This window comes from Delphinapterus leucas, chromosome 6, assembly GCF_059928025.1.
Source record: "Delphinapterus leucas isolate spDelLeu-1000000601 "Yukka" chromosome 6, BTC_Dleu_Yukka2, whole genome shotgun sequence".
Taxonomy (NCBI): domain Eukaryota; kingdom Metazoa; phylum Chordata; class Mammalia; order Artiodactyla; family Monodontidae; genus Delphinapterus; species Delphinapterus leucas.
This window is the reverse complement of record NC_143134.1, coordinates 92,418,044-92,441,793: the sequence shown is the minus strand read 5'-3', so window position 1 is coordinate 92,441,793 and position 23,750 is coordinate 92,418,044. Positions and strand designations below refer to the sequence as shown.

The window sequence follows — 23,750 nt, the reverse complement described above, 5'->3', positions numbered from 1 at the left end:
TTCTCCCATTTTCTTCTAGTTGTACAGCCTTTGCTTTTATCTTCAGGTCTGTAATAAGCTAAGGGTCTAAATAACTCTCTCTTCCTGTCTTTTTTTTTCCATATTGGTGTCCAGTAGTCCCAGCACCACTTATTGAAGACTGATCTTTCTCACACTGAAATGTCTTGGCACATATGTCAAATCAATTTTTCGTATATGTAAGGGTTTATTTCTGGACTGTTAATCCTGTTCCATTGCTTTATCTGCCTATCCTGATGCCAACAAACACTGTCTTGATTATCACAGCTTTATAAGTTTGAAATTGGGTAGGGTAATTCCTCAGTTTTTTAAAAAAATAATTCTGGCCGTTTTAGATACTTTGTATTTCCATGCAAGTCTTAGGATCCGCTTGTCAATTTCTAAACCAAAAAGCCTGCTGGAATATTGATAGGGATTGAGTTGAAGCTAGAGAACAATTTGGGGAGAATTACCATTATAAGAGTACTGAATCTTTTAGTCCACAAATGTGGGACATTTTTCCATTTATTTAGATCTTTAATTTCTCTCAGCAACTTTTTAAAAAAAAATAAATTTATTTATTTTTGGCTCCATTGGGTCTTCATTGCTGTACGTGGGCTTTCTTTAGTTGTGGCGAGTAGGGGCTACTCTTTGTTGCCATGTACAGGCTTCTCATTGCAGTGGCTTCTCTTGTTGCAGAGCACAGGCTCTAGGCACGCAGGCTTCAGTAGTTGTGGCACGCGGGCTCAGTAGTTGTGGCCCGCAGGCTCAGTAGTTGTGGCGCATAGGCTTAGTTGCTCTGCAGCATGTGGGATCTCCCCAGACCAGGGTTCAAACCCATGTTCCCTGCATTGGCAGGCAGATTCTTAACCACTGTGCCACCAGGGAAGCCCCTCTCAGAAACTTTTATAATTTTTCAATGAAATTTATTCTTGTATTCCTAATGCTATTGTGCATGGAAGTTTTTAATTTTAAGAGGATTGCTCGTTGCTAATAGAGAATTTCAATTGATTTTTATATATTGATCTTGTATCATACAATCTTGCAATTTATCCTAGTAGCTTTTTTGTGGATTCCTTAGGATCATACAAGATCATGTCTTAGGATCATACAAGATCATGTGAATAGTTTTACTTTTTCAAATTTGAATTCCTTTAATCTTTGGGAGGGGTTGGGGGGAGGGAGATCAGGAGCTGGATAGAACCTCCACTACAGTGTTGCATAAAAATGAGTGGATATTTTTGCTTGCTCCTGATTTCAGAAGAAAAGCTCTCTTTTATCACTAAGTTTATTAGCTGTGGGATTTTCATAGATTGAAAAAATTCCTCACTTAGGTTGAGGAAGGTGCCTTAAATTCCTAGTTTGGGTTTTTATCATGAATGGGTGTCAAATTCTGTCAAATGCTTTTTCCTGTGTCTAGTTGACCGTATGGGTTTTATCATTTTATTAATATGGTATACAACTTTTTGGATGTGAAATCAAGCTTGCAGCTCCAGGATATATCCTATCTGGTCCTTGTGTATAAACCTTTTTATTTGTTGCTGGATTCAGTTTGCTAATAGTGTGAAGGACTTTTGCATCTATCTTCATGGAATTTAAATACCTTTTCAAATATAGGTATTTAAAACTAAACTTCCCTCTCAGTACTGTTTTAGCTGCATACCGTAAATTTCAATATGTTTTTTCATTCCATTAAAATTTTCTAACTTCCCTTGATTTCTTCAATACACAGGCATTTAGAAATGTGTTAAATTTCCACATATTTGAGGGTCTGCAAAATGTCTGTTGGTGACTTCTAACTTAATTTCAACATGGTTGAATACACTATGATTTCAGTCCTTTCAAATTCATTGAGACTTGTTTTATGGCATAGTATGTGCTCTTTCCTGGAGAATGTTCCATGTGGACTTGAGAAGAATGTGTGTTCTGCTGTGGTGGTTGGTCTACACGTCAGGACAAGTTGGGTGATGACATTCTCTTTTTTGCTTTTTGTCGAGTTCTATCAATTATTGAGAATGTGATATTAATCTCCAAATATCATTGCTGAATTGTCCATTTCTCCTTCAGTTCTGTCACTATTTTCTCCATGTATTTGTTTTTAGGTGCATATACATTAATAGCTGTTATATCTGAAACCAAGCAGGACCCTGCAGTCCCCTCCCAGGGCCAGATCCCCGTGTTCCCCACGCCTTCTTTGTAGAAAAGTTTTAGCCTCCAAGGTCTTCCCCAAGTACCAAAGGGCAAATTTAATTAGAAGTGAGAAAATGCAGAAACAAAAGAAAACAGTCAAGCAAGACAAAATAATATATATATAAAACAAAGTCAAGGACCTTTAGTTCCTCCTCAAGGGCTATAGATAATATCCTGAGGCATATCCATGAATTGTTTTGCAGATAAAACCCCTACCAGCTAGAAGTTAACTGCATTCTGACCACAAGCATGTAGACCCCAGACCATTGGGAACCAGAAAGTTGATGATTGAGAGTCCCAAAACATCACCCTGTTGCCTCACCACCAACCAGTCAGAATTATGCATGAACTGATCACTGACCCTATGGCCCCCTCCCTCACTTTGTCTTTAAAAACCCTTCCTTAAAATCCACGGGGGAGTTCGAGTCTTTTGAGCACAAGCTGCCCATTCTTGCTTGGCCCCACGCTGGGTGCCTTGCAATAAACACTACTTTCCTTCACCACAACCTGGTGTCACTAGATTGGCTTTACCGCATGCAGGAGAGCGAACCCAAGCTTGGTTGGGTAATATATCTCCCTCATATACTGACCCTTTATCATTTGAAATGTCCTCTATTTCTAGTAATTTGTTTCAAATCCCACTTTGTCTGACATTATCCATTCTGGCTCCCTTATGGTTTCTGTTTGCATGGTATATATTTTTTTCCATACTTTTATACTATTTGTCTTTGAATCCAAAGTGTCTCTTGTAGACACCATATAGTTAAGTCTTGCTTTTTTATCCATTATGACAGTTTCTACCTTATGACTGGACTAAATACTTGAATCAAATTTAATGATATCATTGGTATGGTTAGATTTATGGTTACCATTTTATTTTACTATGTTTTCTAAATGTCTCAAATGTTTTTGCACCTCCATCTTTCTATTGCTGCCTTCTTTTGTGTTAAGTATTTTTTAGTGTGCCATTTAAAAAAAAAAAAATTTATTTGGCTGCGCCGGGTCTTTAGTTGCAGCACACGGGATCTTCGTTGTGGCATGTGGGATCTTTTGATTGCAGAATGTGGGATCTAGTTCTCTGACCAGGGATCAAACCTGGGCCCCCTGCATTGGGAGCATGTAGTCTTAACTGCTGGACCACCAGGGAAGTCCCTAGTGTGCCATTTAGATTTGTTTTCTTCAACTGTATTTTGAGTGTTTTAGTGGTTGCTCTAGGGACTACAGTATGTATTTTAATTAACCAATATCTTCAGATTAATACTAATGTAATTCCAATAAAATACAGAATCCCCCTTTGTTCCAGTATAGTTCCATTTCCTACCCACTCCTTTGTGCTACTATTGTAATATACATTGCATCTATGTAATAAAACCAACAATACAGTATTATTATTTGTGTCATACAATAACATGCCATTTAAAGAGAAAATAGGTATTGTGGTAGGCAGATGTCTCCTCAAGATTCCCATCCTTTGTCTATTCAATCAAGGTTCTGCTGTGAAAGGATTTTACAAATGAAATTGAGGTTACTAAATAGGGAGATTGGGCCTTTCTGGATAATCTAGGCTAATGTAACCACATGATCCCTGAAAAGGCAAAGAAGAAAGTAGAAGATTCCATTGGAGAGAGATGTGGTGGAAAAGAGAAGCAGAGGAAAGATGGAGAGAAGGGGAGATTAGAGAGATGAAGTGTGAGAAGGACTGGAACTGCTTTTGCTGTCCTTGAAGATGGCAGTGGGGACCAAGGAATGTAAGCGCTTTCTAGCAGCGAAGAACAACCCCTGGCTGATAGTCCCCAAGGAAATGGGGATGTCAGTCCTACAACCACATGGAACTGAATTCTGCAACAACCTGAATAAGCTTGGAAGTCAATTCATCCTGAGCCTCCAGAAAGGAATGTAGCACACCCAATGCATTGATTTTTTTTTTTTTGGACTTCCGAAATATGCAGCAGAGAATCAACTGAGCCACATTATACCTGGACTTCAGAAATGTGACATCAGCATAAGTAGGTGTTATTTTAAGTCAGTACATTTGTAGTAATCTGTTACAGCAGCAATACATTTATACAGTCTTTTATCTTTCCCATTTCCAGTACTTTTTATTTCATTCTGTGGATTCAAGTTACCACCTGGTATCATTTTCATTCTAAAGAATTTCTTTTAGTATTTCCTGTAAGGTAGATCTACAGAGAACAAATCATTTTAGTCTTACTTTGCCACTTTTTTTCTTTTTTTGGTTTTCATTTTTGAAAGCTGGTTTAGTTGTATCCAAATCCTGTAATTCTCAACAGTCTAGGGTCCCTTTCCCTTCTTTGAAATACTTAAGTTGCCAATATCCCTTTATAATTCTATTCTTTCATAATAGGAAAGAAAATAGTCATCTTAAGTTTCTTCTTTTTTCCATTTCTCTTCAACTCACACTAAGAATCTTTTATTTCCACAATGATTTAATATTTAACTGAATATTTTCTAACTCGTAGAAGTCATACATGGCTGAGCCCTAGCTTTTGTAACATCAGATTTTCTACTCACTTTTTTGGAATAGCCCCACTGTTTTCTAAATCCTCAATTATGAAACAAAAAAAGCAGAGTTGCAGGCCATATATGTAAAATCACTTTCTCCAAATTATGAAACCCCAGGGGCAGAAGAGGTGATAAAGAGATAAAGCTAGTTCTGCTTTCTCTGAATCTATATAATGTTTTAAAAATAATCTTCTTCTAACTTCCAACAAAAGCTCTACATCCTAGTGATACGTCTTTATTATGAAGAAAAAAAAAAAATCCCTAAATCCAGTCTCTGAATTGAAGTGGCTAGTCTTTAATGCAAGAACAATGTCATCTGCAAAAACTCTCCCAGAGTCCATCGAGGGCTTGGGGATGACATCTCCCCTCTCTACCACTACTTCCTTAGTTCTTTTATCAGCCAAGTTCTCACTCCCAAGAGACTGTTCAAATCTACTTAAAAAAACAAAAAACAGAACAAACAAAACTTATTTCTACAAATTATTTCTCACAAATCCTTAAATTAGGAAAAGAAGGAAAAATAAGGTAAAACTTAGAAGATGAAAACACTCTAAATTTCCTTTGAAAATCATCAAAAAACTTTAACACCGCTTTAACACAAACTTAGCAAATCTGCTGAGCCAGAGGCAAAGCAGTTCACATGTAGACATGTCCCATCCTGTCCACTGACAGATCAATAACCTCCAAGCATGTGGAAAGAAGCCTCCACACACACAGATGCACCTGTGTGCACCTGTGGGGACTTCTCAAACATGTTCTGATACTGTAACCTGTACCAGGTAGTCATCCAAAGATTCTAGTCTCTATTTACAGCAACTGCATTTCATAACAGCATGGCTCACTCCAATATACACACTTTATTTTAAATTATGCCACTAGCACTTGGGAAAAAAAGTAATTTATTTGCATTGCTTCCATTTTTCTACTGTAGTGTTAGGACTTGACATAAGCATTATTCTTCTACTTCCTATTTACAGTTCATTCAGAATATTACTACAAATACAATATACAGTTTAAAAAAACTTATGGGGAACTGCAGTTTTTGTATTTTCTCTCCTCTTTAGAGGATTCTCAAAATCATCCAACTTAAATGAAAATTTATATGGACATTTTCTGTACACATCTTATAGGCCAGAGATTACAGTGATAAAGCCAAAAGGATTTTGCACAAATACAATAAAATATAGAAATCAAAGTATAGATGTTATTTGGGGTACAAATATAAACAATACAGTACCATTTGAGTAATTTAGCAACATAATACTCATACTTTATAGAAATAAAACTGCAAACCTGGAGAATGCTCTGACAAATATTAAACATCATATATACAGTGAGGTAAATGTACCTTGGTCTCTCAAGAGGTAATTTAAGTTTAAAGCAATTGACATTTTGAAGCATCTCCTTGACATATAAAGAAATACCAAACACCCCATTCCATTGGCACAATGTGAAAAAGGGATATCAAAACATGGTTCATGATATTCAATTCACAAAATTCATTTAAAAATGAAAACATTCACTGAAGTTCTTTTTAAGCTTTAAGAAACTGGTTGAATGTTATTAACCACATTTTTCAAAGTTTACAATTACAAATAAGACTGCATAATAGGGTTGAAAAGTTTAAATGTACTGACAATCCTCAGAATGTCCTAGAAGTCCAGCATTTCTAGAGAGAGGGCCCATGGGCATCCCAGCATTACAAAACACTCAAGAGGCTGTAGTACATGTCACGAGCTATTCTTTAGACTCTCAAAAACATCTGAATTGGCATTTTCTGCCAAGCTGTGACAGAACCAGTATTTGGACTTTCTACCATCTGGAGCCAGAACACTGCCATGGTCAAGAAACAGTTTACTTACAATCACTCTTTCAGTGCAGGCGTAAAAATAAACTCTTGATATGACATGTCTAATGGAATACTAATTTTGCTGTGCATTTTAATTAGCACTTTGCCATCTTGTTTTACAAAATATTCTGTATGTGACAGTTCTTTAATGTAGAGGAGGAAAAAAAGGTAACCCATGCATGAGCTGCAAAATGGCCAAGTGACCAATGAAATTTTTTAAGAACTGAAATTTGGAATTTTTGATGACCATGGCACTGTATCCCGACTCGAGGCACTTCCTGAGCACTATCATTACAGCATAACTGGAGGCTCAGCTCTTTGGACCTTACCCTGTCCTATGGAAGATACAACTGGCTACTGCTTCATTGCCACAGCTACCACCTTGCTGCCATCCCACTCTGAGTCAGGGACCAGCAGGAAGGCAGTTTGGGAGAGAGACAGCTGAGATACTAAGAAAGGACCAGGAATGTCTACACCCCACTAGGTCATACCCGACCCCCATCCCCGTTCCTCTGGGGACACTAACAAAGTGGACGTGGACAGATAATTTGCCTGAAGGTATATTTTAGCCAAGTTGAAACTTGGAAAGTGAGCATCTGAAGATAGGCAGTATAAACAAAGGTTTGTGTTTTTAAATAATAAAATTCATTCTCAAATTTTTCTGCAGTTATAGCCACAGTAATCATGATCTATAAATCTTTTAAGTTACTTTCGTTTTCAATACTAGCCAATTGGGGTTATCAAACCATCATTAGCCAAAAAAATGGAATTAGCTAGAGTAACATGTAAACCCAATTTAGAACTAAATTCCAACTTTTAAAAAATTCCCTGATTCATCAAAAGTACATTTTATCCATTTAGGCAAGAACAGTAAAATTGTAACTTATTTTTTGACTTAATAAAGAATATCTTCAGCAAAAGTTGATTACCTTATATGAAAGTGAGAAATCATGTATCACAACTTTAAATCAGAGAAGAACTTTTGGTATGTTCTTAAAATTATATAAAAATAGCTTTAGTGATTAACATGCATTGGTCCCCTGGATTTCATAAAGCAGATCTGCTAGGCTTGTAAATGGCCAAAAAAAATTTTTTAAGTACCTGATCATAGAGCTAGAGATTATTAAACAGGAAATATAACACAATTATAAAAAACAAACCTCTCAAACTCACTCATTTGCTTTGATGAAATCATGGTAACTACAAAAACCCCTCAAATTTGGACTCAAAATATTAACCTCTAAACATATTTTCCTCATGACGTTTTTAAACACATAAAATTGACACTAAATTCCTATGTAATATGTCATTCATTCTGAAATTACTTTGGCTTTACCAAATAGGCTTTCAGATTTGTTCTATGTATACGAGATAAGACATTAACAGAATGCAGCTCAGTCAGCATAAGTGGCCACTATCTCTTACCAAAATACTGTACAGGTTGTTCTGACCCTTTCATCAGGAAATTGATAGCACTATAAGGTGAACATCTTGCCTCACAGCTATGATAGGTTCCCCACCCCCACCCCCAGATTAAGATCACAGTGATAAAGAGGACTTTGAAAACTGTAAAAATCTTGCAGACTTTCTAACACTGGAAGTAAAACCAGTTATTATAAGCTAGTTTTAACTTAATGTGAGAAGACCATGACAAATTTGCTTTAAACATTTAATTTGACCAAAAACATCTGTAAATGGAGAACCTCTCCTCAGAATATTCTTTAGCTACCACTTTCCCAAATATCAAGGGTGCACCGAATTCATTCCATAACCATGTGAATTAGGCATTTGCAGTATCTGCACAGAGAAGGAAAGACTGAATTAACAGCTGCCTTCCTTAAAGTGTAGTGAGACCTCAAAACCACACTAACTCTAACCTTAGGTACAAAGACAGAAAATCCACAGAACGTTGACTCCTACACAACAAATGTGACTCTCTCACACACTGTTATCCACATTATTAACTACCTTTACCTTCCAAGAAAAAGGCCTATCATTTAACATTAACCATATTCTAATTTTAAACGTAGCTCATTTCTTAAAAAAATAACACTGTCTTTGATCAGATAAAGAAAAAAAATGGCTTACAGAATGCCACACAACTTTTCACAAGCAGCTAGACAAACTTTCCCTTTAGAAAAATTAGTCTGTATGCTACAGATTTTAAATTATTAAAGTACTATAAGCATCTAGAGTGCCACTTGATTTTTTAAAAGTATACTTAGACAACACAATTAAAATGCAAAAGCGTGACGTGAGAATATTCAAACATGACCATGATAACAATTTACCAATTAATGCCACTTCATTTCTTTAGTGGTTTAAGCACATTTTGGTAGGAAAAAGGCATTTTCAAAATGGAATACCGAATGACATACCAGAAAAACTCTTCCAAAAAACAAAGCAGAAAAAGTCTGCGTTATCCAGGTAAATAAACTTTTGAATTAAAACACTACACGTTTTAACACACAGAGACAGACTTTAAGCAGTTCTACTCATTTCCATTAGAAAGACACAGAGGTGGCACTTACTGGTATAGTACAATCCCATTTTGAAGGCATGTAATGTTCTGAATATGTGAAAGAACAATAATAATATACAAAATACAATTGCATAAATTATGTTCCTCACTACTATATGAGGTCATTTTTAGACTCAAGATAAGAGTTTTGTAAGTGTTAGTTTTAAGATCCTGAAAATTATAGAACAGTACATTCAAAGTCTGCATCAAGGAAACTCTTTAGTGGTTCAGAATCCTCTGAGAATGTACTAACCAGGAGTAAATCACTTTCTTTAAAAATAAGAAATGTTTCATATAACTCAGCAATTCAGCTCCTTTACCCTTAAATATGATCTTCAGCACAGCAGAGTTACCTAAAGTTAAGACCAGCAATCATTTAAAAAAACGTTTTGTGTTAATAAAAAATAAAGGTAGACCACACATTTTGTTAACTGTCCTGGGAAAGAATCGTTCATAGTGCACAGAAAGGACCCCACATGGCTGTTTCCTGGGTCCAAAGAAATCCTGGGACGTTTTTAATTGACCTTATTACACTGTTGCAAAAGGAAGCAATATCCTTCTGTTCCCTCTCAGTGAGGTAGAACAACTGACCTCCCAAATTAAAACCCAGGAGCAGATCTGAAGAAAAAGTAGAGTTCAGGCAAAGCCGCAGAATTTACATTTTGATGCCTTCCTGCTGACTGAGCTGTGATAATGTTTTCTTAATCCGCAGAGCTGTAAGCCTAGCTGCTCCATTGGCATACCAACATTCTCTCATAATTTTAGCCATCACTCTCAAGGCCTACAAGAAAAGACAAGAAAGATCATTAACGCATGCACCACTTTTCACTGATTTGGATAATAATCTTTACCTGTAAATTTTCTTTTTAAATAACATATATACAAGTATTTCTGTTTCAGCATTACTTGTAATAGCAAGTGAGTAGAAATGACCTAAATACCCATCAACAGGGTACTGGTGCCAGGACCTGGAAAGCAGATGGACAAGGGGTGATTTACTTTGCAGACTGAAAAGGCTGAATACTAAAGCAGAGTTGTTCAAGGCAAAGAAGGAACCTGACTCACCATGAAATGCCCCCCAGAAGTGAGGAAGTAACTGCATCAAGTACCCCTGGGGTGGAGTTCAGGCTAAATAGGATCAGCCAAAGGAGCTAGAACCCCAGATAGCTGCCCCCCCCGCCCCCCGCCCCACCTCACACAGCTGGGTGACTGCCCCACCCCCACCCCAGCAGAAGTCGAGAGGTTCGCACCTGAGAGAGTAGAACTGAGATTTCTGTCTTGGGGAACATGGCGAAGTTCCACACTGACAACACACTGAACGCTAACACCATAAACTTTCTTCCGAAAACACGGCCACTGACTTTACATAATCCTCCAGGTAAGAGACTGGAAGAGTCTTTCGCCCAAGAGGAAAAGCCTGAAGAGACTGACATCAGTGGTTCCCCAAGGAAGCAACCCAGTTACATCACGCTCACATCACAGTTGATGATGATAAGCTCCATTCGTGTGCACAAAGCTTCCCATCAGCTTTCAGTGCCCCTTTTATACATGAAGAGTGTGAGCTTGATCAAACATTTGAGGAAAGTAATATGAAATGCAGAAGTTGACACAAACAGAAAAAAGCACCTTGGAGAAAACAGAAGGTGTATAGAAAGAAGACCGTATCAACAATCTATCATTAATATCCTCAAAGAGATAAAGAAAACACTGATATTGGACTTATCGATAATTTTTTGGGTTTTGTTTGGTTTTAGAAAAACTTTACAGAACTACAAGATAAACCTTAATAATAATAATAAAAAACTCAAAAGATAAAAGCTCATACATCTCCCAGAAAGTTGAGAAAAAAAACCCCAAAGAGATGGATAATAGAAGGGAAAAGATAAGAAAATTAGAATGCCTGTTCAGGACATCTACATTCATAACCAGAGTTGAACAAAAAGAACAGAGGAAAATGGAAAGGAACACATCAAGGAGATACTTGAGGAAAATTCCCTAGAAATGAACATTTGTTTCCAGATAAAAATGACCAAGGGCCCAGCCCATACATAAAATTCATCCAACAAACTGAGCGCCTATAGTCTACTAGATAACCATCCTGGGTGTTAGGGAACTAACAGCAGTGAACTAACAGACAAAATTTCTGCTCTCATAAAGCTGATATTCTAGAAGGCTAAAGCATATAATTAATAAATAAGCAAAATACATGGACTGTCAATGGTAAGTGCTAAGGAGAAACATCGTTTAGAGAAGGAGATAAAATATGCCAGGGAAGGAAGGTGCTATTTTAAATAGGTTGAGAGGTAATGTCTCACTGACAAGGTAACATCTGAGCAGAGAGCTGAGAGAGGGGGAAAATGAGCAAACCAAGAAACAGGAAGATGTGGGATCCAGGAAGGAGGATTCACCATAAAAGAGGCAAAGGGAATCACAGATGAAAGGTGAGGGATATCCCAAGATGAAAGCTGGCCTAGAGAACAACCAGTCCAGACTGGAAAAAGTCAGAGGGTTCTGAAGATACTTCTGTAGGTATCCTATCAGTTTCAAATTCTTGATGTGTTTCAGCTATTGAGAGATTTGTAAAACCCTAGAAAAGTGAAAGACTGAGTTAGTGATAAGTACATAGAAAACTAGCCAAATGGAGAAAAAAACAAAAATGCCAGTGATGGCATTAATTCAGCATGCTGTGACAGTAAGTGCAAATTGCATGTGCATTTTTAATGTTAACTGCTAACTCTCCTTCATGCTTAAAAAGCCATCTGTTTAATACTAATCTGCCCTAATCACTGCATGAGTGCATGAGTAATTCCAATTTGTAACTGCTTTGTAGTATCAAGATCAAATTTTTACAAGACAAGATCTAGCCCAATTCCATTCGTTAAAACATGCAGATTCTGTGAGCACACAATATATTTCATCTGGGCCTGGATACTTGATTTGGTTGGAGGTAGCCAAGGAACTCTCTTGATGTCAAAGGTGTCTACTAAGGCCTACATTATGTTAAGATGTAAAATCAACTACTTAAGTAACCAGCTTTTTATTCTTCCTAAACTACAAAACATCAAATCTGGAGGGAAATGCTTTGTTTCACCAATATTATAATAGTATTATAATAGTAACAGCAATTAAGGACAGATTAAATAAAATTTTTCTTATGAATTCTTTAAAGGTACAACTACAAAAATATTTCTACAACTTTTTGTAAGAGCTGGGATTGAAAAGCTCAGACACTGCTGGAAAGCACTTTCCCCAAATTCCTGGTGAATAGTCATATGGGCAGTGAGATGAATAAAATGTAAAATCATCTGAACCATCTTCATAATCATCCAAATCCCTCATTTTACAAAAAGGCGTATTAAGGTCCAGAAAACAGAAGTGGTTTGCCCAAAGTCAGACTCTGAAATGGCAGCCAGGCTGATCTAGAATACAGGCCTCCTAATTCCATCCAGTACTCATCCAACTATTCTGGGCTGCCCTGATTGAAGGGAAGCTTTAATTTAAAATGTAGGAGCCTTGTTTCATTGGCAGATCTAAACACTGTTCTGATACACTACTGGCCACTGAAAACGTTCCACAGCCCTTTCAATATACTTAAAATTGAACATGAAAAACAAATTATTCTACTTTTACTCACTGGTTTAACAGCCATGAAAAATAAAGGAACGGGGATTCTTAATGTCTGTTTTCCTTAAAGTAGCAAATTTCCACTTACTAACCAGAAGCAGTTTAGAGAACTGTGTAGTATCCAAAATAAATACTCACTTCACAGCTCTGCCATCTGTTTGGAATATTTGGCCTTAACTTCTGTTCACAAACAACTTTTCTCATTTCTTCAACTGATGGATCAGAAGGTACAAGATCATAATAAGGCAGCTGGTAATCTTCATGAATTCCTACATTGGTAGAGAAAAAAAATCTATTTTGAAGGATTTACTCAGATAATGTCAGAGCATTCTTTGACCAGACAGAAAAAGAACAGCTGAGAGTCCTGTTACAGTGTCCCATTACTAAATCAGGTAAATGGAACACAGCTTACAGACTGCAGTCTCTCATCCACATCTCCATCAACAACCCACCTCCCTGAGTCAGTACTGAGCCCACACCTTGAAACTAAGTATTGCCATGGGATCAGCAAAGGCTATTTTAATGATGGTTAACTATGAGCTGTGATGACCAGATTGACATTTTCTCCCAGAACCCTAATGCACAAGAAATGAAACCTTTTATTCTGCAAGTGCACAGCCTCTCAGTTGGTACGGGGATACACACACTCTATCACTAAGGTGTGAATCTTACAAGGCAAGCCTGAGGTGCAAGTCCCTTCCTCTACTTGTATCTGTCAATAACCTGTCCTATTTGCTACTCCACCCCTCACTGCCTCAAAACCCTGAGGCACTAGTCTGGTGAGCCTGGTCTTCAAGGATAAGAGACAATTTCTCAAGTAAACATTGAAAGTGCTCAGTCTAACACAAGCTTACTTTAAAAAAGTAATGCAACGCAGTATATGTATTCTGTATATGTAATTTCCAGCTCTCAAGATTGAGAAAATAACCACAATCTCAGGGGGAAAAAATCAGTCTGACTCAGGTACATGCTAGAAATAGCTTCCTGGGTGGCCTCTCAAGTAGTCATCCATTCTAAATATCTATATTGCAACATAACAAGGGGTTGGTTTCTGTTGCTTCCCAAAATTCAAGTGGAAATAGAAAAAGACTACACTGGAATAAAGCTGTGTATTAGGATAAAACTATACACTAGGATAAAGCATGTCATGTCATTTATCTCCTTCATTTTTTCTGGCACTCTCAGTGATCACCGGGTAAACAATTTCATTCAATAAAAAAGGCAATTCTTGAACCACTTGCTCATGACAAAATGTTGGGGGAGGGGAGAGAGATTTACCACCAATGGAACATCGTCGAGCTATTTCCCAGAATACTAGTCCCATTGCATAGATGTCAGCACGTTTGAAGGATTCAAAGTGTTTCATATTTATGGAATCATCTAGAACTTCAGGGGCCATGTACCTAAAAAAGAAGTCAGCATTTTATTTTATGTAATAGTGACATTACTTTTAAACTGTTTCATAAACTTCCTTTTACTCCTGGGTGGGGAGGTGGGGGGAGGGTCAATATTAATTTTGACCTTTTCCCCCTTTCACTATGCTTCTGTTTTTTAAATTTAAAAAAAAATTTTTTTAATTGAAGTATAGTTGATTTACAATATTGTGTTAATCACTTTGCTATACAGCAGAAATTCAGTTATGCATATATATATTCTTATTTAAATATTCTTTCCCATTATGGTTTATCATAGTATACTGCATATAGTTCTCTGTTCTATACAGTAGGACGTCGTTGTTTATCCATTCCACATATAATAGCTTACACCTGCTCACCCCAACCTCCTGCTCCATCCTTCTCCCAACCCCCTCCCCCTTGGCAACCACAAGTCTGTTCTCTTTGTCCCTGAATCTGTTTCTGTTTTGTAGATAGGATTATTTGTCATAGTTTAGATTCCACATATAAGTGATATCATATGGTATTTGTCTTTCTCTTTCTGACTTGCTTCACTTAGTATGATAATCTCTAGTTGCATCCATGTTGCTGCAAATGGCATTATTTTGTTCTTTTTCATGGCTGAGCAGTATTCCATTGTATCTATATACCACATCTTCATTATCCATTCATCTGTCGATGGCCATTTAGGTTGTTTCCATGTTTTGGCTATTGTAAATAGTGCTGGTATGAACACAGGGGTGCATGTATCTTTTTGGATTACAGTTTTTTCTGGATATATGCCCAGCAGTGGGATTGCTGGATCATATGATAATTCTGTTTTCAGTTTTCTCCATACTGTTCTCCATAGTGGCTGTACCAACGTACATTATTCCCACCAACAGTGGAGGGTTCCGTTTTCTCCACATCCTCTCCAGCATTTTTTATTTGTAGTTTTTAATGATGGCCATTCTGACTGGTGTGAGGTAGTACCTCGCTGTAGTTTTGATTTGCATTTCTCTAATAATTAGTGAAATTGAGCATCTTTTCATGTGCCTATTGGCCATTTGTATTTCTTCCCTGGAGAAATGCACATTTAGGTCTTCTGCCCATTTTTCGATTGGGTTGTTTTGTTGTTGAGTTGTATGAGCTGTTTGTGTATTTTGGAAATTAAGCCCTTGTCAGTCGCATCATTTGCAAATATTTTCTCCCATTCTGTAGCTTGTCTTTTCATTTTTTTAATGGTTCCTTTCCTGTGCAACGGCTTGGAAGTTTGACTGGGTCCCGTTTGTTTGTTTTTATTTCTACTGCCTAGGGAGACTGACCTAAGAAAACACTGGTGTGATTTATGTCAGAGAATGTTTCGTCTGTGATCTCTTCAAGGAGTTTTTGGTGTAATGTCTTATGTTTAAGTCTTTAAGCCACTTTGAGTTTTATTTTTGTGTATGATGAGAGGGTGTGTTCTAACTTCATCAATTTACATGCAGCTGTCCAACTTTTCCAACACCACTTGCTGAAGGAGAGTCTTTTTTCCATTGTATATTATTGTCTCCTTTGTCGAAGATTAATTGACTGTAGTGGTGTGGCTTTATCTCTGGGCTCTCTATTCTGTACCACTGATCCATATGTCTGTTTTTGTGCCAATACCATGCTGTTTTGATTACTGTAGCTTTGTAGTATTGTCTGAAGTCTGGGAGGGTTATGCTTCCTGCTCTGTTCTTTTTCTTCAGGATTGCTTTGACAATTCTGAGTCTTTTATGGTTCCATATAAATTTTAGGATTATTCTAGTTCTGTGAAAAACGTCATGAGTAATTTTGTAGGGATTGCATTAAATCTGTAGATTGCTTTGGGTAGTATGGCCATTTTAACAATATTCTTCCAATCCAAGTGCATGGGATATCTTTCCATTTCTTTGAATCATCTTCAGTTTCCTTTATTAATGTTTTAGAGTGCTCAAGTCTTTCACCTCCTTGGGCAGGTTTATTCCTAAGCATTTTATTTTATTTTTTATTTTTTCGCAGTACGCAGGCCTCTCACTGTTGTGGCCTCTCCCGTTGTGGAGCACAGGCTCCGGACGCGCAGGCTCAGTGGCCATGGCTCACGGGCCTAGCCGCCCTGCGGCATGTGGGATCCTCCTGGACTGGGGCATGAACCCGTGTCCCCTGCATCAGCAGGCGGACTCTCAACCACTGCACCACCAGGGAAGCCCCTAAGTATTTTATTTTTGAGGGTGCAATTTTGAAAGTTTTTTGTTTTTAACATTCCCTTCCTGATGTTTTATTGTTAGTGTAAAGAAATGCAACCGGTTTCTGTATGTTAATCTTGTATCCTGCTACCTTGCTGAATTCACTTATCAGTTCTAGTAATCGATGTGTGGAGTCTTCAGGGTTTTCTATATGTAGAATCATGTCATCTGCATATAATGACAGCTTTACCTCTTCCCTTCCAATTTGGATATCTTTTATTTCTTTTTCTTGTCTGATTGCTGTGGCTAGGACTACCAATACCAGGTTGAATAAAAGAGGTGAGAGTGGACATCCTTGTCTTGTTCCAGATTTTAGTGGGAAGGCTTTCAGCTTTTCACCACTGAGTATTATATTGGCTGTGGGTTTGTCATAAATAGCTTTTGTTATGTTCCCTCTGTACCCACATTGGTAAGAGGTTTTTTTTATCATGAATGGAATTTTGTCAAATGCTTTTTCTGCATCTATTGAGACAATCATGCAGTTTTTGTCTTTTCTTTTGTTCATGTGGTGTATCACACTGATTTGTGAATGTTGAACCATGCTTGTGAACTTGCAATGAATCCCACTTGGTCATGGTGTATGATCTTTTTTGTGTGTTTTGGATTCAGTCTGCTAATATTTTGTTGAGAATTTTTGCATCTATATTCATCAATGATATTGGCCTGTAATTTTCTTTTTTGCTGGTGTATTTGTCTGGTTTTGGTATCAGGGTGATGGTGGCTTCATAGAATGTCTTTGGGAGTGTTCTCTCCTCTTCAATTTTTGGAAGAGTTAGAAGGATCAATGTAAGTTCTTCTTTGTATGGTAGAATTCACCTGTGGAGCCATTTGGTCCTGGACTTTTGTTTGTAGGGAGTTTTAAAATTACAGATTGTTTCACCTCTAATGATCAGTCTGTTCAAATTATCTATTTTTTTATTGGAATGTAACTGCTTTACAATGTTGTGTTAGTTTCTGCTCTACAACAAAGTGAATCAGCTGTATGTATCTATTTCTTTTTGATTCAGTTTTGGTGGGCTGTATGTTTCTAGAAACTTGTCCATTTCTTCTAGGTTTTCAAATTTGTTGGCATTTAATTGTTCACAGTATTCCCTTATGGTTTTTTGTATTTCTGCAGTATCAGTTGTTATGTCTGTCTCCTTTTTCATTTACTTTATTTGGATTCTCTCTTTTCTTCTTGGTGAGCCTGGCCAGAGGTTTGTCAATTTTGATTATCCTTTCAAAGAACCAGCTCTTGGTTGTATTGTTTTTTCTATTTTTTTTTAAAATCTCTATTTTATTTAAAATCTCTTATTTTTCCCTCTGATCTTTATTACTTCCTTCCTTCTGCTCTCAGGTTTTGTTTGTTCTCCTTTTTTCTAATTCTTTTAAGTAGTAGGTTAGGATGTTTGAGATTTTTCTTGTTTTTTGAGCAAGGTCTGTATTGCTATGAACTTCTAAGAACTGCTTTTGCTGCCATCCCATAGATTTTGTATGGTTGTGTTTTGTCATCTGTCTCAAGGTATTTTAAAAAATATTTATTTTATTTATTCATTTTATTTATTTTGGCTGCGCTGGGTCTTAGCTGTGGCACGCAGGATCTTTAGTTGTGGCATGCAGACTTAGTTGCGGCTTGCGGACTTCTTAGTTACAGCATGCAGACTTCTTAGTTGCAGCATGCATGTGGGATCTAGTTTCCTGGCCAGGGATCGAACCCAGACCCCCTGCATTGGGAGTGCGGAGGCTTACCCATTGGACTACCAGAGAAGTCCCTCAAGGTATTTTAAAATTTCCTCTCTGATTTCATCATTGACCCATTGGTTTTTTAGTAGCATGCTGTTGAGTCTCCATGTAATCTTTTTTTTTCTCTCATTTCTTTTCTGTGGTTTATTTCTAGTTTCATGCTGCTGTGGTCAGAAAAGATGTTTGAGATAATTTCTATACTCTTAAATTTGTTGAGGCTTGTTTTATGCCCTAGTAATGTGGTCAATCCTAGAGAATGTTCCATGTGCACTTGAAAAGAATGTTTTTTTTTTTTTAATGTAATGTCCTGAAAATGTCAATTAGGCCTAACTGTTCTACTGTGTCATTTAGGATCTCTGTTGCCTTATTGATTTTCTGTCTAGAAGATCTGTCCATTGATGTGAATGGGGTGTTACAGTCTCCTACTATTATTGTATTCCCATCAGTTTCTCCCTTTATGTCTGTTAGTATTTGTTTTATGTATTTAGGTACTCCTATATTATTAGGTGCATATATGTTGTCAAGTATAAAATCCTCTTCCTGTATCGATCCTTTTATCATTATATAGTGTCCTTCTCTATCTTTATGGGCTTTGTTTGAAAGTCTATTTTGTCTGATATGAGTATCGCAACCTCCCCTTTCTTTTCATTTTCATTTGCATGAAATCTTTTTCCATCCCCTCACTTTCAATCTATGTGTGTCCTTTGCCCTAAAGTGGGTCTCTTGTAGGCAGCATATTGTAGGCTCTTGTTTTTTTCTATCAAATCTGCCACTCTTTTTTTCTATTTAAAAAAATTTATTTTATTCAAGTATTGTTGATTTATAATGTGTTAATTTCTACTGTACAGCAAAGTGATTCAGATATACATATATATATTTTTTTTTTCATATTCTTTTCCATTATGGTTTACCACAGGATATTGAGAGATCTCTTTTTTTGAGAGAGAGTATATTTTTATTATTTTTTAATTTAATTTTTTATTTTATACTTGGGTATAGTTGATATACAATGTTGTGTTAGTTTCAGGTGTACAGCAAAGTTGTTCAGTTAATATATATACATATATCCATTCTTTTTCAGATTCTTTACCCATATAGGTTATCACAGAGTACTGAGTAGAGTTCCTTGTGCTACACAGTAGGCTCTTATTGATTATCTGTTTTATATATAGTATTGTGTATATGTTAATCCCAACCTCCTGATTTATCACTCCCCCCCTACCTTTCCCCTTTGGTAACCATAAATTTGTTTTCTAAGTCTGTGAGTCTGTTTCTACTTTGTAAATAAGTTCATTTGTATCATTTTTTAAATTGCACATATAAGTGATATCATATGATATTTGTCTTTTTCTGTCTGACTTACTTCACTTAGTATGATAATCTCTAGGTCCATCCATGTTGCTGCAAATGGCATTATTTCGTTCTTTTTAATGGCTAATGGTCCATTGTATGTGTGTGTGTATATGTATATATACATATGTGTGTGTGTGAATACACACACACACACACACACACACACCCATCTTCTTTATCCATTCTTCTGTCAATGGACATTTAGACTGTTTCCATGTCTTGGCTATTTTAAATAGTGCTGCAATGAACATTGGGATGCATGTATCTTTTTGAATCATGGTTTTCTTGGATATATGCCCAGGAGTGAGATTGCTGGATCATATAGTAGTTCTATTTTTAGTTTTTTTAGGGAACCTCCATACTGTTCTCCATGGTGGTTGTACCAATTTACATTCCCACCAGCAGTTGTAGGAGGGTTCCCTTTTCTCCACATCCTCTCCAGCATTTATGGTTTGTAGATTTTTTTGATGATGGCCATTCTGACTGGTGTGAGGTGATACCTCATTGTAGTTTTGATTTGCTTTTCTCTAATAATTAGCTGAGCATCTTTTCATGTGCCTCTTGGCCATGTGTATGTCTTCTTTGGAGAAATATCAATTTAGGTCTTCCACCCATTTTTTGATTGGGTTGCTTTTTTTGATAGTGAGCCATATGAGCTGTTTGTAAATTTTAGAGACTAAGCCCTTGTCCATTGCATAGTTTGCAAATATTTTCTCCCATTCTGTGGTTGTTTTTTCGTTTTGTTTATGGGTTCCTTTGCTGGGCAGAAGCTTACCACTCTGTGTCTTCTGATTGGAGCATTTAGTCCATTGGCATTTAAGTAGCTATTGATAGATATGTTATTCACTGCCATTTTGACCTTGTTTTCCTGTTGATTTTATATTTCTTCTTTGTCCTTTTCTATTATTTTTCCTTTTGTGATTTGATGATTTTCTCTTGTATTACACTTACGTTCTCTTCTTTTTTGTTTCTGTCAATCTACTGTATGTTTTTGATTTGTGTTTACTCTGTTTCTGAAATATGTTAACCCCGTCCTATATCTACTTGCCTTAGACTGGTAGTCATACAGGCTCAAACACATCTAGGAAATGAAAAAAAAAAAAATCTACATTTTCTAACCCTCCTTCCCCACATTTTATGAGTTTGATGTCCTCTTTTACATCTTCATGTTCATCCTTTTACTGTTCATTGTGGTTACCATCACTTTCACAGAATTTTTTTTTTTTTTAATCTGTGTGTGTACTGGCTTATTTAGGTAATTTGCTTTCCAACTGTGATTTTCTCTTCCCTATAGACTGTTACTCCTTTTCTATTTAGAGAAGACCTTTCAATATTCCCTTTAGGATAGCTTTAGTACTGCTGTATTCTTTTAGTTTTTTGCTTGTCTGAGAAATTCTTTCTCTCTCCTATTCTCAATGATAATCTTGCTGGGTAGAGTATCCTAGGTTGCAGATTTTTCCCTTTCAGGACTTTGAATATATCTTGCTACTCCCTTCTGGCCTGCAACATTTCTGTAGAGAAATCAGCTGATAACTTTATGGGGGATCCCTTGTAATTAACTCTTTGTTTTTCTCTTGCTGCCTTTAGAATCCTCTTTTTGCCATTTTTATTATAATAGGTCGTCATGTAGATCTGTTTGGGTTCACCCTGTTTGGGACCCTCTGTGCTTCCTGTACCTGGATATCTGTTTCCTTCCTTAGGTTTGGGAAGTTTTCAGTCATAATTTCTTCAAATACATTTTCGATCCCCTTTTCTCTTTCTTCCCCTTCTGGAATCCCTATTATGCCTAGACTGGCATGCTTTATATTATCCCATAGGTCTCTTTTTTTCATTTGTCTGTCTGCCATCCTGATTGGGTGATTTCCATATTCTATCTTCCAGTTCACTTACTCGTTCTTCTCAATTATTTATTCTGCTATTCATTGCCTTTAGTTTTTGTCTCAACAAGTGAGTTTTCTTCTAATTTTTCTTGGTTCCTCTTTATGGTTTCTAGTTCCTTTTTATAGTACTCTGCATTTCTGTTGATAGCCTTTCTTAACTCCTTCAGTATTTCCACTATTTCCTTTTTGAAATCAGTGTCCCCTAGACCGAAGAGGTCTGTTTCATTGTTTGTTCTTTCAGGGGAATTCTAATGGTCTTTTAACTGGGAGTGGTTCCTCTGCTTCTTCACTTTACTTGTATTTCTCTTATTCTGTGAGTTTAGGAGAAACAGTTATTAATGGTGATCTTGGAAGACTGTTTATATGTGGGGGTGTCCCTGTGTACCTTGTGTGGGTTTAATACTTTTGGTGCAAGGGCTGTTTTTAGTATGGATGCCTGTCACCTCTTTCCTCAGCATGTGCTGGCAGTTATCCCCTTGAAAGAGGGTGTGCAGATGTGGCGGCAGATGCCTGGTCCTGGGGTTGGTGGTGGTGGCAGCTCACGTGTGCCCCCAGAGCACATGAGGGGAGCAGAGGCAGCTCACAACTGATCACTCCTGGAGCCTGGGGTGGGGGGGTGGGGTATGTATTGTGACTGCTCCAGGAGTTTGTGTAGGCTGTGTCCTGCTGCCTGAGAGCTCATGCCAGGAAAAAGGCTGTAATGGCAGGTCCCAACCCTCCCCTCATGCACTGCCCACACAATGGCACCTGGCCTCTAAGGCAGCCCAGGCTTCGTCTGTGTATAACCTCAGGTGCAGTCAGTTGCACCAGCCTCCAGCCCCTTCAGACTGTTTCTACACAGCCCACCCCTGTCCTCTCCCTGGGTCTGATCCCTGAAGCTCAAGCTTCCACACATAACTGAGATCATATTAGACTCAAGAAAAATATTAAATATCCCAACTGGTTTGCAAATTAATGATGTCAACCAAATCCCATGAATGATGTCAACCAAATCCCATGAAAAGCTGAAACAGCAATTTTATGCTATCTGCCTTATGATCTAAGTTTCCAATGACCCACATGTAATAACCGACTATCCTAGGTGTCCTAATGTACACCACCTACTTGGCTATGTACTATGTACTATATTTTAATCTAGAAGTCTTCTCACTAATACAAGATAAAAGGAAAGACAAAGACATACTCCAGGGAACAAAATAATAGATAAAAATGAATGCCAGTTCTCCTATTGATACCACCTTGCACAGTTCTGAGGCTTCAAAAGTCCTAGGACTCACAAAGACCTGCAGCAACCACTGCCTGGAACACTGAGTCAAGAGATCTGAGAGTCCCTGTTGAATCTGTAAGTCACAAATACGACTGAGATAGAATATTGGCTCTATTCAAGTCCAAGGTAGCAGTTTGAAGATATGTGGTGGCAAATGCTGTGTGATACACAGAGCAAAGCCTTTTGGGTCAGAGAGGCCCAGGTTCAAATCTCGGCTCTTCAGCTTACCATCCATGAGGTTGGTTGGCCACATTACTTAACCTCCACAAGGCGGTTTCCTCATCTCTGAATTGAGGGTAGTGATACCTACCTAATTAGGTCCTTTGAGTACTCATAGACTCAACAAATATTTATTGAGGACTTACTATGTATTAGGCACAAATGGATGCTGGGAATACAAGGCTGCTCTCAAGCAGCTTATGATCCAATGGAATATACAGACAAATAAATGGACAGTTATAATGTGCTAAGTGCCTCAATGGTCCAAGTTCAGCATGCAGTGAGGGCCCCTGCCAAGGACATCTAACAGTCCAGAAAAGGATTTCTATAAGCAAGGAAGACTAAGTACAAGCTAGGGAAATAAAAGCAGAAAGTATGCTCTAGGATACAGCACATGGGAATGTTTGAAGAGAGAAAGGCATGTTTTCAGGAGATAAAAATATGAAAACAGCTGGGCTAACTACAGCACAACATTTGAAGAGAACAATAAATGATATACATAAAAGACCCATTAAAATGATTGGCACATAGTAGGTACCCCATAAACATTAGCTACTATTATGATAACTAACGGTAATATTTTCTGGAAAGGCCACCTTTCATCAGCAGTTACCTTTTTAAGTCAGGTAACCTTGGTTTCAGAGCAGGCAAGACCATGAGATCTTCTACCTGTGAGCAATCTAATAAAGTACAAGGTCGAGTTTCAGAAAAGATATGTATCTAGAAATGAGAAGGAAAAGAAGTCAATTTCAGAACATATTAATCACTGTGTAGCCATAAGTATACCTTTTTGTTCCCACTCTGTGGTTTGGAGCAATATCAATTGTATCTGTGGCCGAATCATGTCTTACTGCCAGTCCCAAGTCTGCAATACAGCAAGTTCCATTCTTCTTTACCAAGATATTCTTTGATTTCAAATCCCTATGAGCAATGGCTGGTTTTCCTAAAGAAAGAAAAAAATTAAACATGGTTGCTTAAAGGGTAAT

The 23,750-nt window shown here is 37.3% G+C and overlaps 1 protein-coding gene across 6 annotated transcripts in view; it reads right to left on the bottom strand.

The window, feature by feature from the left end:
- Positions 1-5,592: 5,592 nt before the first annotated feature.
- Positions 5,593-23,750, bottom strand: part of TGFBR1 (transforming growth factor beta receptor 1) — a 74,085-nt gene continuing 55,927 nt past the window's right edge. For 4 of the 6 annotated variants that reach the window (XM_089912579.1, XM_022600272.2, XM_089912580.1 and 1 more), the window contains 4 exons: positions 23,551-23,707; positions 13,983-14,107; positions 12,843-12,973; positions 5,593-9,861 (listed from right to left, as the gene is read on the bottom strand). In XM_089912579.1, the coding sequence (XP_089768705.1) occupies positions 9,736-9,861; positions 12,843-12,973; positions 13,983-14,107; positions 23,551-23,707 (539 nt within the window). In that variant the 3' untranslated portion in view covers positions 5,593-9,735. Of the gene's footprint in view, positions 9,862-12,842; positions 12,974-13,982; positions 14,108-23,377; positions 23,445-23,550; positions 23,708-23,750 lie in introns of those variants that run through there. The other 2 variants (XM_089912581.1, XM_089912582.1) reach the window with 2 other exon arrangements.